The following is an 11,445-nucleotide window of genomic DNA, read 5'->3' as shown; positions in this document are numbered from 1 at the left end:
ATATAGGTAATTGGGTCTCTAAGGGTTAACAAAATATATTAGGTGAGTAGTTGATCGAGAATTCTGGAACGATGTTAGAACTTTGCTAGACTCTTGCCACTCGTACAGTTGTACAAAATTACTAAGAAAAAGTTGTAATTGAAAGTTAGCTGTTGAACACCATTTAAATTGCAAAAGAGCTCAATATTATGAACAAAGATGCAAAAGTATGGCACTATGGCGATAGGAAACAAAAATGATTGAGAAGTGTGACCCCCTATTCTATTGGAATAGCAATTTAATCCCTCTGATACTTAAATATTATTTATTATCAAAGTTATTAGTTTAAGAACTTTGATTCTGAACAAAAAATTTCAGCAACCAAGCACAAGGATAATAAAAGCCCTCGAACTAAACTTTATACGAAAAGTTATACCTGATTTTATTTTCTCAAAATACAGAAAAGTATAACGGAACTCTTGGTTCCAAAAATTATATGCTGCATCACATGAAAAAGAAAAAGAAAATAGAATCCCCACCCCACCAATTTGACCACTACCACTAAATCTATCCATCAGGTTAGTAATCACAGATGCATGTAACTAGACTATAGTGTAACTCAAACCATGTATGTCATGGAGACCTGCATTAGTTTACTGTGCGGTACACTCAGAGTCGTGATCCCCCTCCGACAATTTTTCCTCAGAAAAGCATAGAAGTAATTGATCACTAATTTCTTAAAAAACCACGAGTCCTTGCGTGCCCTGATATCTCCATGGCCGAGCAAGTAAACCACTCCCGATTCCTTTGCTTTGCGCATGAACAAGAGTTCCTTGTCAACTGAGCTGTCAACATCATCACCATCTCTAGATTCATCAAAAGACGTGCTGGGTTCCAAAAGTGGGGATTTCTCATTTTGAAGTAGGGGCATGGAGAGAGAGTACAGGCCGCCATTGGGGCCCACAAGGTAGCGGGAGGAGGATTGGGGCAAGGGGTTGATGACATCAGAATCCGTGTCAGAGTCATAGTGGTCACTCTCAAGGAGTAGTTCTTGGGCCTCCCGGCGGATGAATTTCTCAAGTGAATCGATCAGGAGCTGTTCAAATGTCTGGTGGTTCTCCTTGCGCACATCCTTGTAGCCATACCTGTTGCGGGTTGTTTCAACCATCATTTAATTGCATATTTGGTGTAATAGTATCTATATTCAGTCAAGTCAAATTGAGGTATCAAAGATATTAGCTGAGCACGGATATCAGCAAATCAGATTTCCGTGTAATGGTCTTGTGCCGGTCATTCACCCTCTACTAGTTATAAAATTTAACTGATTTTTTCTATCGTTAGTGTGAAGGAATAACAAAATTTCACCAATACCATCGATTCGATTCAGATAATTCCAATTTATAGTTGAAATCTACATGTTGGAACCGGCTCTCATAACACAGATTAAGATGGCTGAATTATTCAGAGGTTGTGATATGAAACGAAATTGTCCAAAATCGATGGTATATCATTATTTTTTTTTTTTGGTACAGATAAAAAAATCAGAAATTTTACACCCTGACCTCTTTGGTTTCTCTCTCTCTCTCTTCATTTTCTCCCCCACCCCTCTCCTCCACCCCCAATGTCACAGAAAGAAGCTGTACCTAGCAATGCAACGAAAGATGTGATAATTCTTCGGGCCCACCCGTCGAAACAAGAACCTCTCAGATTGCGGTACGACAGGAACCGGCACATACTTGATGCACACAAATATTACCATTGAATGAATTGCGGGCAGTGTTGTCAGAAAATGGCCGAAAATGGCAGGAACGCCTCTTACAAGTTCATTATACAGCAATCCAATCCCAGGAGCCCTAACTGTACCCAAGTTGCACCCGAGTTTCATGAGAAAATCCATGGAGAGCTTTTGTTTGACTTCGGTCTCATATTTTAGTTTGGTACCATAGTTCCAAATGTACATTATGAGAAATACAATGAAGGCAAATACAAGTAGGACCCAGCTGCCATCGACTACATTCGCTAGAAGAGAGGAGAGAAACAGGAATTCTATGCCCAGAAAGAGAGTACAAAAGGAGAAAACGAGTATTATATTGATTTGCCATATCAGAAGCATGATTACGGTCACAAGGACAGTGGTCATAATCATTACGCCCACCTCCGCAATGCCTGGGAAAAAAATTACAAGTTTAGTCACATTAGATGCTGTAATTCCATTAAGTTTGTTTCATACCAGTATGGTCATGCTCAGAATATGTACTGACAAGCACGGGCCAGAGTACACAGCCATACCACTCAGAATGAAAGCATGTTCTGTACCAGTACCACTTAGGCTGCCATATCCTACTGCAACAATACCAGTCAGGTGCATTGTTCAGTACATACTTCACCATTACTGGTACAACATAAATTTTTATTTTTTTTGACAATTTTAAAAAAAAAATTGGCTTTTGTCAAAGCAGTGATCAGGGCCAGTTTCAGTCCTGGGAATTACATTTATGATAACAAAGAGAGTGAGGCCATGGTATTATGCATAGCACAGATTGGTCTGTACTATGGATCAATATCTTCATTTTCAAAGTTTGTATAGTCGATCTGAACGGTTCAACATCATCATATGAAAATGTACTTGCAGACTAAATTTTAGAATTTTTAGAACTTTTTTTTACTATTTTTATAGATAGCTACTTTTGAATGGTCTAGAATTTTCAGATCAATTGATTTTCTACCTATCTCAAAAATAGTAAAAAAATTCTCAGAAATACAAAATTTGATGTACAAGTACATTTTTATATGGAGATCATGTTGAACAGTTCACATCAATTGTTTGAACTTTGAAAGTGGAGATATTGATCCTGGGTACAGACCATTATGTGCTATGCATAGTACCATAGCCTCACTCTAACAAAGATACCATCTAAGTCCAAAAAAATAAAATAAGTATGTAATAAGATACCATATGCATTGCCGATCTCATAGATACTGCCAAAAGTCAAAACGAAGGCGAGGCAAGACACTAAGAGAAGCCAGTTTATAACAGGGATGTAAATGTGGCCCATAAATTTGCGAGAGGTGTGGATTATTTTAAGTCGAGGGAAGCATTGGAGTGCTGTTGCCTGTTTTATAATGGAGAAAATAGCTGCTGTCATTGCACGGCTTGCTATCAAAGAAGCAATTGTGGCTACAATCATTACTGGCCAAAATGCCCTACCTAAATCACATAAACAAATAATTAAATTTAAGATAATTACAGTAGAAAAATTTAGGGTATATAAGCTAGCTTTTATTCAGCTATTTCTTAACCCTTTTTTTTTCATTTCTTTGGTTTTAATGCATTCATTTAATGTTGTCTTGATTTGAAAAACCAATCTGTCTATTTTGATGACAAAGTTGATGAATCTAAGACATGAAATTCCCAAGTAAAATAATTAAATTACTGGCCAAGATGCCCTACCTAAACCACAAAAACAAAGAATTAAATTTAAGAACATTACAGTAGAATAATTTAGGGTTTAATAAGATAGCTTTTATCCAGCTATTTCTAGGCCCTTTTTTTTCATTTTCGGTTTCAATACATTCATTTAAGTTTTAATGACGAAGTTGATGAATCTAAGACATGAAATACTATTTTTCATATTAAATTGGTTAAGAGAATTACTTGGAATGGACAAATAGAAGACTTGCTCACAGTCAGTTAAATTTTCCAAAAGAAAGGCAGCTTGGCCGAGGTAACCCAGAAGAAGGCACGGGAGCACCAAAAGTATAAATGTAAACTGCCAAATAAAAATTATAAAGTATAAGCTCAGTACATATTTAAAGAATAGATTTCCATTTTATATTAAAAGAGGAATATCAAGCTCCTGCAATGAAGCATGAGGTTCAAAGAAGTGTTTTGTTAATTCAAGCAAAGTGCACGAAAACAAAGAAAAATTACATTCCAATCGGAAAATAAAAAAGGTTATAAATGACTTGCCTGCACAGATTTGACAGAAAAATAGCAAAGGTCTGCAAACATTGCCTCAGATCCTGAACAAAAGAGAGGAATCTCGTCATTTTTTTTATTTTTTATGTAAACAAAATTAAAATGAAGAACGGAAGTTGAAGAATCATGTTTAGCATTTTAGAGCAATACAACTGCACTAGCAGAGTCCGTACCCTCTGAAAAAAACTCAAATTTTCAGTTTATCTAAAGCCAGGTCAATTTTTTTCGGTGCAATCCGGAATGCAGGTGGCAGTATTATTTTTCTTTGAGATTTGTGCAGAAATAATTTGAACAGTCCGAATTTTCCACAGATCAACACAAAATTTGAGATATCTCAAGGGATGCGAATTCCTATCTAAATGCAAACCATAGAACCGATTTAGATAACAGCTATACCTGTAGCACACAACAGGCATCCACCGAGAGATAACCAAGCCTGGCTTGGATTCGATTTGAAGAAAAGATAGATGTAAACAGGATTAAATGCTCTCAGAGCTTCAAAACCGTAATTAAGGAGGTTATAAATGCCGATTCCACCCAGGCAACAAAACCATATGAACAGCGCGGGCCCCACAGCTAAACCAACCTTGCTCGTGCCAAACCGCTGTACACTGAACAAGACTAGAAGGAATGCTACCGTGATCATTACCACCTCACCTGATATTTATATTTAAAAACACACTTTATAAGTCGAGAATTTTAAAATTCAGTGAGAACACGTCATGTGTACCTGCAAAATCTCATTGTCATGAAAAATCACTGCCAAATGACGCAAATCATCTAGTTTTCTTGTTGAACACTCTTAAAAGAACAAAAAAAAAAAAACCTTCAAACTGCTCTCCTTCATTCTATTTGCCTATTTGGAGAGGAACCAAGAGGAAATAGAGATTTGTGCTATACACATATTTCTATAGGGAATAAATGTAATTTCCTATGATTCCATGGGGGCTCATAGTATCTGTCATAATTAGATAATTTTCCCAATCATTCTCAATTAAGCAACTAAACACCAATTAACGACTACCATAATACTAGATGAAATCGAGTACCTTCATTTACACTCGATAGTCCAACCTTGAATCCATTGACAGCTGACATAACTGCAGTATTTTACCAGAAAGAAAATTGTATATAAAGAAAGAAATATTTACAACAATACCCTTATATAAATTTCAAAGGGGAAAAAGAACAAAAAAAAAAAAAATTCAACCTGACATGGCTGGAGTTACAACACCGTCAACAACGATCATTGAAGTGCCCAGTAAAACCAAAATCAGAAGAAACTTCTTTAGAATACTGGACGTTTCCAGCGTCTCTTTGATCTTTAGAGATCTCTCCAGTTCAGGTGACGGCACCTTTAGTCTAAAACTGGAGATGCGTTGATCTGACGGTAACTGGTTTGGTAAGAGGCTCGCCTGTGCATATCTACATATTAACGAGTACAGAGCAAATATTCCACCTGTAAGAAACCATTGTATAGATTAAACTGTCAGATTTTGGTACAGTTTTATTTACTGGACTGGTACGAGTATTTTTATGGACTGGTAGTAGTAAATTTTTTGCTACAGTCTGAGCCCTTCTATTATAATTTTGGTACATTTGCAACTAATTCTAAATTAAGACTCAGTTTGAGTGGTCTGGTTGCAGTATTTTGACACCGTTTTAAAATCCTATGTTGAATTTTGCTCAGTTCGGTCTCAGTTTAAGGAACCTAGGTTAAATATACATCCAGTTGAATAGTCTAGAGCCATGGCCGGATCAAAATTTAGGTTTACAGATAAATAATAGTGTTTAAATTAAGATAATTAGCATATCGTAGGGTCAAGCTACAAAATGTTGGATTAATTTGAGGGGGTTGGGCGGTTGGGATCAATTGTTTGGACTTTAAAAATGAATATACCAATTAGTACAGACTCATCTGCGCTATCACTCTATATAGGCATGCAAAACAACTTACCTTCGCCATCATCATTGCCCCTGAGAACAATAAGAACATACTTCACGAGCGGAATCAGAATCAAGGTGTACAAAACAAGAGACAGTGCTCCTAGCACATCCTCCTTTTTCGTGACAGGGTACTTATTGAACATGATATCGAATGTGTATAATGGGCTTGTACCCACATCCCCAAATACTACTCCAAGTGTTTGAAGTGCCAGAATAATGCTTCGACAACAGCTAAATTCCTGAAATTACAAAAATTATACTAAAGCCTTAATATCTAATATTTACGAAGAATATAAACACTATAGCTTTGGCTCGAGTTTAAAGTCCAAAGAATACTAAATTGCTCTTAAACCAGATGTCTAAACATAAATGTTCTTAACAACTTATTCCTCAATAAAAAAAAAATAGGATGAAAACAAAGGAATGGTCTGATTTTTTAGTCTTTTATTTTTTGATAAAACTGAGCAATGCCCACCGATTTCATATTGAAATCATACTTGTCTTTTACATGGGGCGGTACCAAACAGCTGGTACTGACAAAATACCTAACTGATTTTTTAGTCTTAAATTGCGTTATGCTGCTCTTATGAGATTTTACTATATAACTATCAAGTTTTGGTCTTAATAAGTTCTAGACCACATAATGTCAATCTTAGTAATGATAGTTTCCATATTTTGCAACAAAACTAACAGTATGTTTAAGTACAAAATATTATGATAAAACCTAACCCTAGATAATTAATTCAATTGGATAGTTAATTCAACTACAATCGACGAACAAACTCAATTCTCAAATGTTACCTATTGTAAAAATTAACAATCATCGAATTAAGAGATATTTAACCTTTTTACCTCGTCATAGCCATTCATCTCATATCCATGCACCTCAAGCGCCTCTACATCGAAGGAATCAACGCGGGGTCCAGTGCGAACCAGTCTCTGATGCTCACTATCTACATCATCGTCGTCATCCTCTTCTTCAAAGCTGGACCTCCCAATGGACTCCTCCAGTTCGTCGGAACTCCCTTCTTCATCCTTTAAGGCCCATCTCATCTCCATTGATTCTGTCTTCGCCAACGCACCGTTGCTTCTCAGCGATCCCCCCGACATCCCAAATCAAAACCTACTTAGAAAAAGGAAAAATCGCGCATGTGCGTATCGACTTAGACGCCGAATTGGGTACTGAAGTGGAGAAATTTCGATCAACTGAGAAACGAACAAAGGTGATTTATTTGATCTGATATGGATCAGAAAAACTAAAGACGAGGAATAGAGTTCTCGTTTTCTGGGGTTTTCACAAAATGACGCACTGAGCCCGCACCCACAAGGTAAATATATTGACAGAGTAACTATTACTTCACGCAGCGCACAGACGGTAGAGGCAAAACAATGCTTAATACGCTTGTGCACTGCGTGAAGTAAAAACTAATCTGTCAATATATTCACCCCCTCACACTCAAACTGATCATTCCGGTAAGTCTCCAGCTGAGGGAAATAAATCTGCTACGATTCTAAGGAATCGTAGGAACCTGCTTTTCCAAATCCAACCACTCATTTATTTAGAGATTCGTGCAAGAAAATCAACTGTTTTTAGGATTCGTGCATTCTAAAATATTGATGGTTAGATTTGGAAAAGGAGGGTCCTACAATTCTTGTTGGAATCGTAGCAGATTTATTTCCCCAGCTGAGAAGCGCGGAGATGTGCGGCCTCTCAAGATCTTGGCCGTTGATTTCGTGTAAAATCGACGGCCTAGACTACGACGTCTTGCGGTGCTTCCACTTGCAATTGTGGACATGGACTTTATCTTTATTGCTCTCCCGCGTACGGCTGTACTCCAGGTGCACTTGTTTAAACATTGAACCTCCTACCACAAAAATCATTGAACATTGTGGATATTTTGGGCACCTCTCTGACTTGTGGAGCCCACATAATTTTGTTGTTGGTAGTGGATAAGTGGTCAATATAATTATGTTTTAGATAAGGTTTTCGCACCACAGTTGCTGCCGCATAGCGAGTAGTACACCGCAAGCTCGAGAAAAACGCATTCAAAGTATGAATCGTAGTTTAAACTCGATTTATTATTAACATATTGCCTTGAACAGTTTACTTCTTTCTTGCCTCATCCCATGGCACTATTGTCTAGAAAAAAAATCGTAGTTTATAACTGGTACAACTAAATTTTAACGAACAACATTGGCTATAAAAATGCGTGCTTTGTAGTTGAATCCAAATTTATTTTTATAAGCAATATGTAAGGATAATCAAATTTGATGTAACGGTGAAAACAAACTATGAACCATAACTAATTCAAATACTACAAATGTTATGTGAGTAAAGCTAGCGTGTGACGTGCTCATCAAGAAAGTTTGGTGAGCATAACTCCAAAAGTATATCGGATCGACGTCAAATGTCAAATCCAAACCGTTGAAATCCATGTACTTCATGAGTGATGCATATATATGCAAAATTTTGAAAGTTTCGAGTTTATTTGCTACACGGTCAAGTGGTCAAAGAAATGAACATTTTATTATAAGTTATTTTATATATTCAATTTTTATTATTTCTTTGACCACTTGACCGTGTAGCAAATAAACTCGAAACTTTCAAAATTTTGCATGTATATGCATCACTCATGAAATACATGGATTTCAACGGTTTGGATTTGGCATTTGACGTCGATCCGATATACTTTTGGAGTTATGCTCACCAAACTTTCTTGGTGAGCATGTCACACGCTAGCTTTACTCAATGTTATGTTATTGTGAACCTAATTTTGTAAAATACGATGTGCATTTATGACATTATTTAAACACACTTAGAAAGCCTTATAGAAGATGTGTGGTGTACACACACACACACACATATATAGGAATATGCTAGCATGCTATGCATAGCATAGAGCCCCTCCATGTAACGGCTCGGATTTTGAGTTTTCAAAATTCTAACGGTCGATCCGAACCGTTCATCTTGTTCTCCATATTAGTATGTGTTTGGAGACCAAATTTTACATTTTTTGGAATTTCTTTACTATTTCTTTAGATTTATTGAAAATCACTGTTTTTTTATGGTCCAGATTTGCTGAAAACAGGGATTTTCAATAAATCTAAAGAAATAGTAAAAAAAATTTCAAAAAATGTAAAATTTGGTCTCCAAACACATATTAATATGGAGAACAAGATGAACGGTTTGGATCGACCGTTAGGATTTTGAAAACTTGAAATCCAAGCCGTTGCATGGAGGGGCTCTATGTTATGCATAACATGCTAGCATATTCCTATATATATATATATATATATATAGGATTTGGCTAATATGCTATGGGTTGCATAGAGGCCTCCCGTGCTACGGCTCAATATTCGAGTTTTCAAAATCCTAACAGTCGATCCGAACCGTTCATCTTGTTCTCCATATTAATATGTGTTTGGAGACCAAATTTTACATTTTTTGGAAATTTTTTACTATTTTTTTAGATTTATTGAATATCGCTGTTTTTTATGGTCCAGATTTGTCTGAAAAACAACGATTTTCAATAAATCTAAAAAAATAGTAAAAAATTTCCAAAAAATGTAAAATTTGGTCTCCAAGCACATATTAATATGGAGAACAAGATGAACGGTTCAGATCGACCGTTAGGATTTTGAAAACTCGAATATTGAACCTTAGCACGGGATGCCTCTATGTAACACATAGCACCATAGCCAAGTCATATATATATATAGAGTAAAGCTAGCGTGTGACATGCTCACCAAAAAAGTTTGGTGAGCATAACTCCAAAAGTATATCGGATCGACGTCAAATGCCAAATCCAAACCGTTGAAATCCATGTACTTCATGAGTGATACATATACATGCAAAATTTTGAAAGTTTCGAGTTTATTTGCTACACGGTCAAGTGGTCAAAGAAATAATAAAAATTGAATATATAAAATAACTTATAATAAAATGTTCATTTCTTTGACCACTTGACCGTGTAGCAAATAAACTCGAAACTTTCAAAATTTTGCATGTATATGCATCACTCATGAAGTACATGGATTTCAACGGTTTGGATTTGACATTTGATGTCGATCCGATATACTTTTGGAGTTATGCTCACCAAATTTTCTTGGTGAGCATGTCACACGCTAGCTTTACTCATATATATATATAGGGTCTGTCTAAATTGCTGCTGGCAGCATTTCGGCAGAGGTGCTGCCGGGGCTATATTTAGCCGTGTGATGTCCAAACAACAAATCCAAACCGTTAGATGTTTAATCTATATTATAATCTACTTGAAGACCAAATTTTACATTTTTTGGAATTTTTTTACTATATATTAAGCTGGTTTGAAAACCACTGATTTCAGTAAATTTCTGCAGCATTGAAATCAGCGGTTTTCAAACCAGCTTAATATATAGTAAAAAAATTCCAAAAAATGTAAAATTTGGTCTCCAAGTAGATTATAATATAGATTAAACATCTAACGGTTTGGACATCAAAAAATAGAAAAAACAGTGGCAGCACCGCCGGCAGAAATGCTGCCGGCAGCAAATTAGCCACAACATATATATATATATATATATATATATATATAGAGATGGGCTATGGTGCATTGCAATGCATAGGCCATGGTGTGCATTGGACCATAAATCACCGATTCAAAGTCCAAATGACCGATCCAAACCGTTCATCTTGTTTTCCATATTAATATGTGCTTAGAGACCAAATTTTACATTTTTTGGAATTTTTTTACTATTTATTAAGCCACTTTGAAAATCGCTGATCCAACGGTGGCTTCTGATTTTACTGTTCCAAACAGTCACCGTTAGATCAGCGATTTTCAAAGTGGCTTAATAAATAGTAAAAAAATTCCAAAAAATGTAAAATTTGGTCTCTAAGCACATATTAATATGGACAACAAGATGAACGGTTTGGATCGGTCATTTGGACTTTGAATCGGTGATTTATGGTCCAATGCACACCATGACCTATGCATTGCAATGCACCATAGCCCATCTCTCTATATATATATATATATATATATATATATATAGATGGGCTATTATACATTGCAATGTATAGGACCCTTTGTGCATTAGATTATGGATCGTTGGATTGGCTATAAGATTCGTGCAGATCAGTGCGGATCAGTTCGTTGACCAATTCAAATTTTCAGAAATTTTACTCCTCAAGTGACTGGAGGCATCCAGTCAGCACCTCTCTCTTCCAACATTTCCCCTCCCCATCCCTTCTCAGAAAGGAAAAAGAAGAAGACGAAAAACCTAGCCTCCGGTGACTCGTGTGCCACCCCTCCTCCGCCGACCCCCATCATCTCTCGCAAAGAATCGATCTACTCCCTCGCACCTCTTCCCCTTGGTCGTTCTCTCTCGCCATTGCTCTTCTCCTTCTCTCGCTCTTACTCATGCGCTTGATGGTGCTCCACAAACCAGCCGCCTCTTTCTTGATCGAGCACGAACCCGTTCGCTTCTCCTGGTAAGTCTCTCTATTACCAATTTGATTGTACTCAGTCCATCTTATATGGTTTCAGATCTCGTACCGG

The 11,445-nt window shown here is 36.6% G+C and overlaps 1 protein-coding gene across 2 annotated transcripts; it reads right to left on the bottom strand.

The window, feature by feature from the left end:
* Nucleotides 1-373: 373 nt before the first annotated feature.
* LOC144574500 (putative potassium transporter 14) lies at nt 374-7,204 on the bottom strand. 2 transcript variants are annotated; one of them, XM_078324460.1, is made up of 10 exons: nt 6,758-7,204; nt 5,916-6,144; nt 5,169-5,417; nt 5,008-5,058; nt 4,355-4,615; nt 3,950-4,002; nt 3,635-3,749; nt 2,933-3,187; nt 1,623-2,145; nt 374-1,124 (listed from the first exon to the last, which is right to left on the bottom strand). In XM_078324460.1, the coding sequence occupies exons 1-10, from the start codon at nt 7,013-7,015 to the stop codon at nt 599-601; spliced, it is 2,520 nt and encodes an 839-aa protein (XP_078180586.1). In that variant the 5' UTR covers nt 7,016-7,204; the 3' UTR covers nt 374-598. The 2 variants fall into 2 exon arrangements, with proteins under 2 accessions (XP_078180586.1, XP_078180587.1); XM_078324461.1 differs by having other exon boundaries at nt 6,750-6,889.
* Nucleotides 7,205-11,445: the final 4,241 nt, after the last annotated feature.

Source organism: Carex rostrata, chromosome 23 (genome assembly GCF_964058835.1).
Source record: "Carex rostrata chromosome 23, lpCarRost1.2, whole genome shotgun sequence".
Classification (NCBI taxonomy): domain Eukaryota; kingdom Viridiplantae; phylum Streptophyta; class Magnoliopsida; order Poales; family Cyperaceae; genus Carex; species Carex rostrata.
Note: the sequence above shows the minus strand (reverse complement) of the source record. Positions and strands in the feature narration are given on the sequence as shown.

Bases quoted from the DNA above. Each gene is read 5' to 3' on its own strand.
- LOC144574500 (XM_078324460.1), bottom strand. From the start codon at position 7,015: ATGTCGGGGGGATCGCTGAGAAGCAACGGTGCGTTGGCGAAGACAGAA. The intron at 5,418-5,915 runs GTAAGTTGTTTT...GGTTTCTTACAG, and splicing joins GGGCAATGATGATGGCGAAG to GTGGAATATTTGCTCTGTAC. The intron at 4,003-4,354 runs GTATAGCTGTTA...TCTTTTGTTCAG, and splicing joins ATGCCTGTTGTGTGCTACAG to GATCTGAGGCAATGTTTGCA.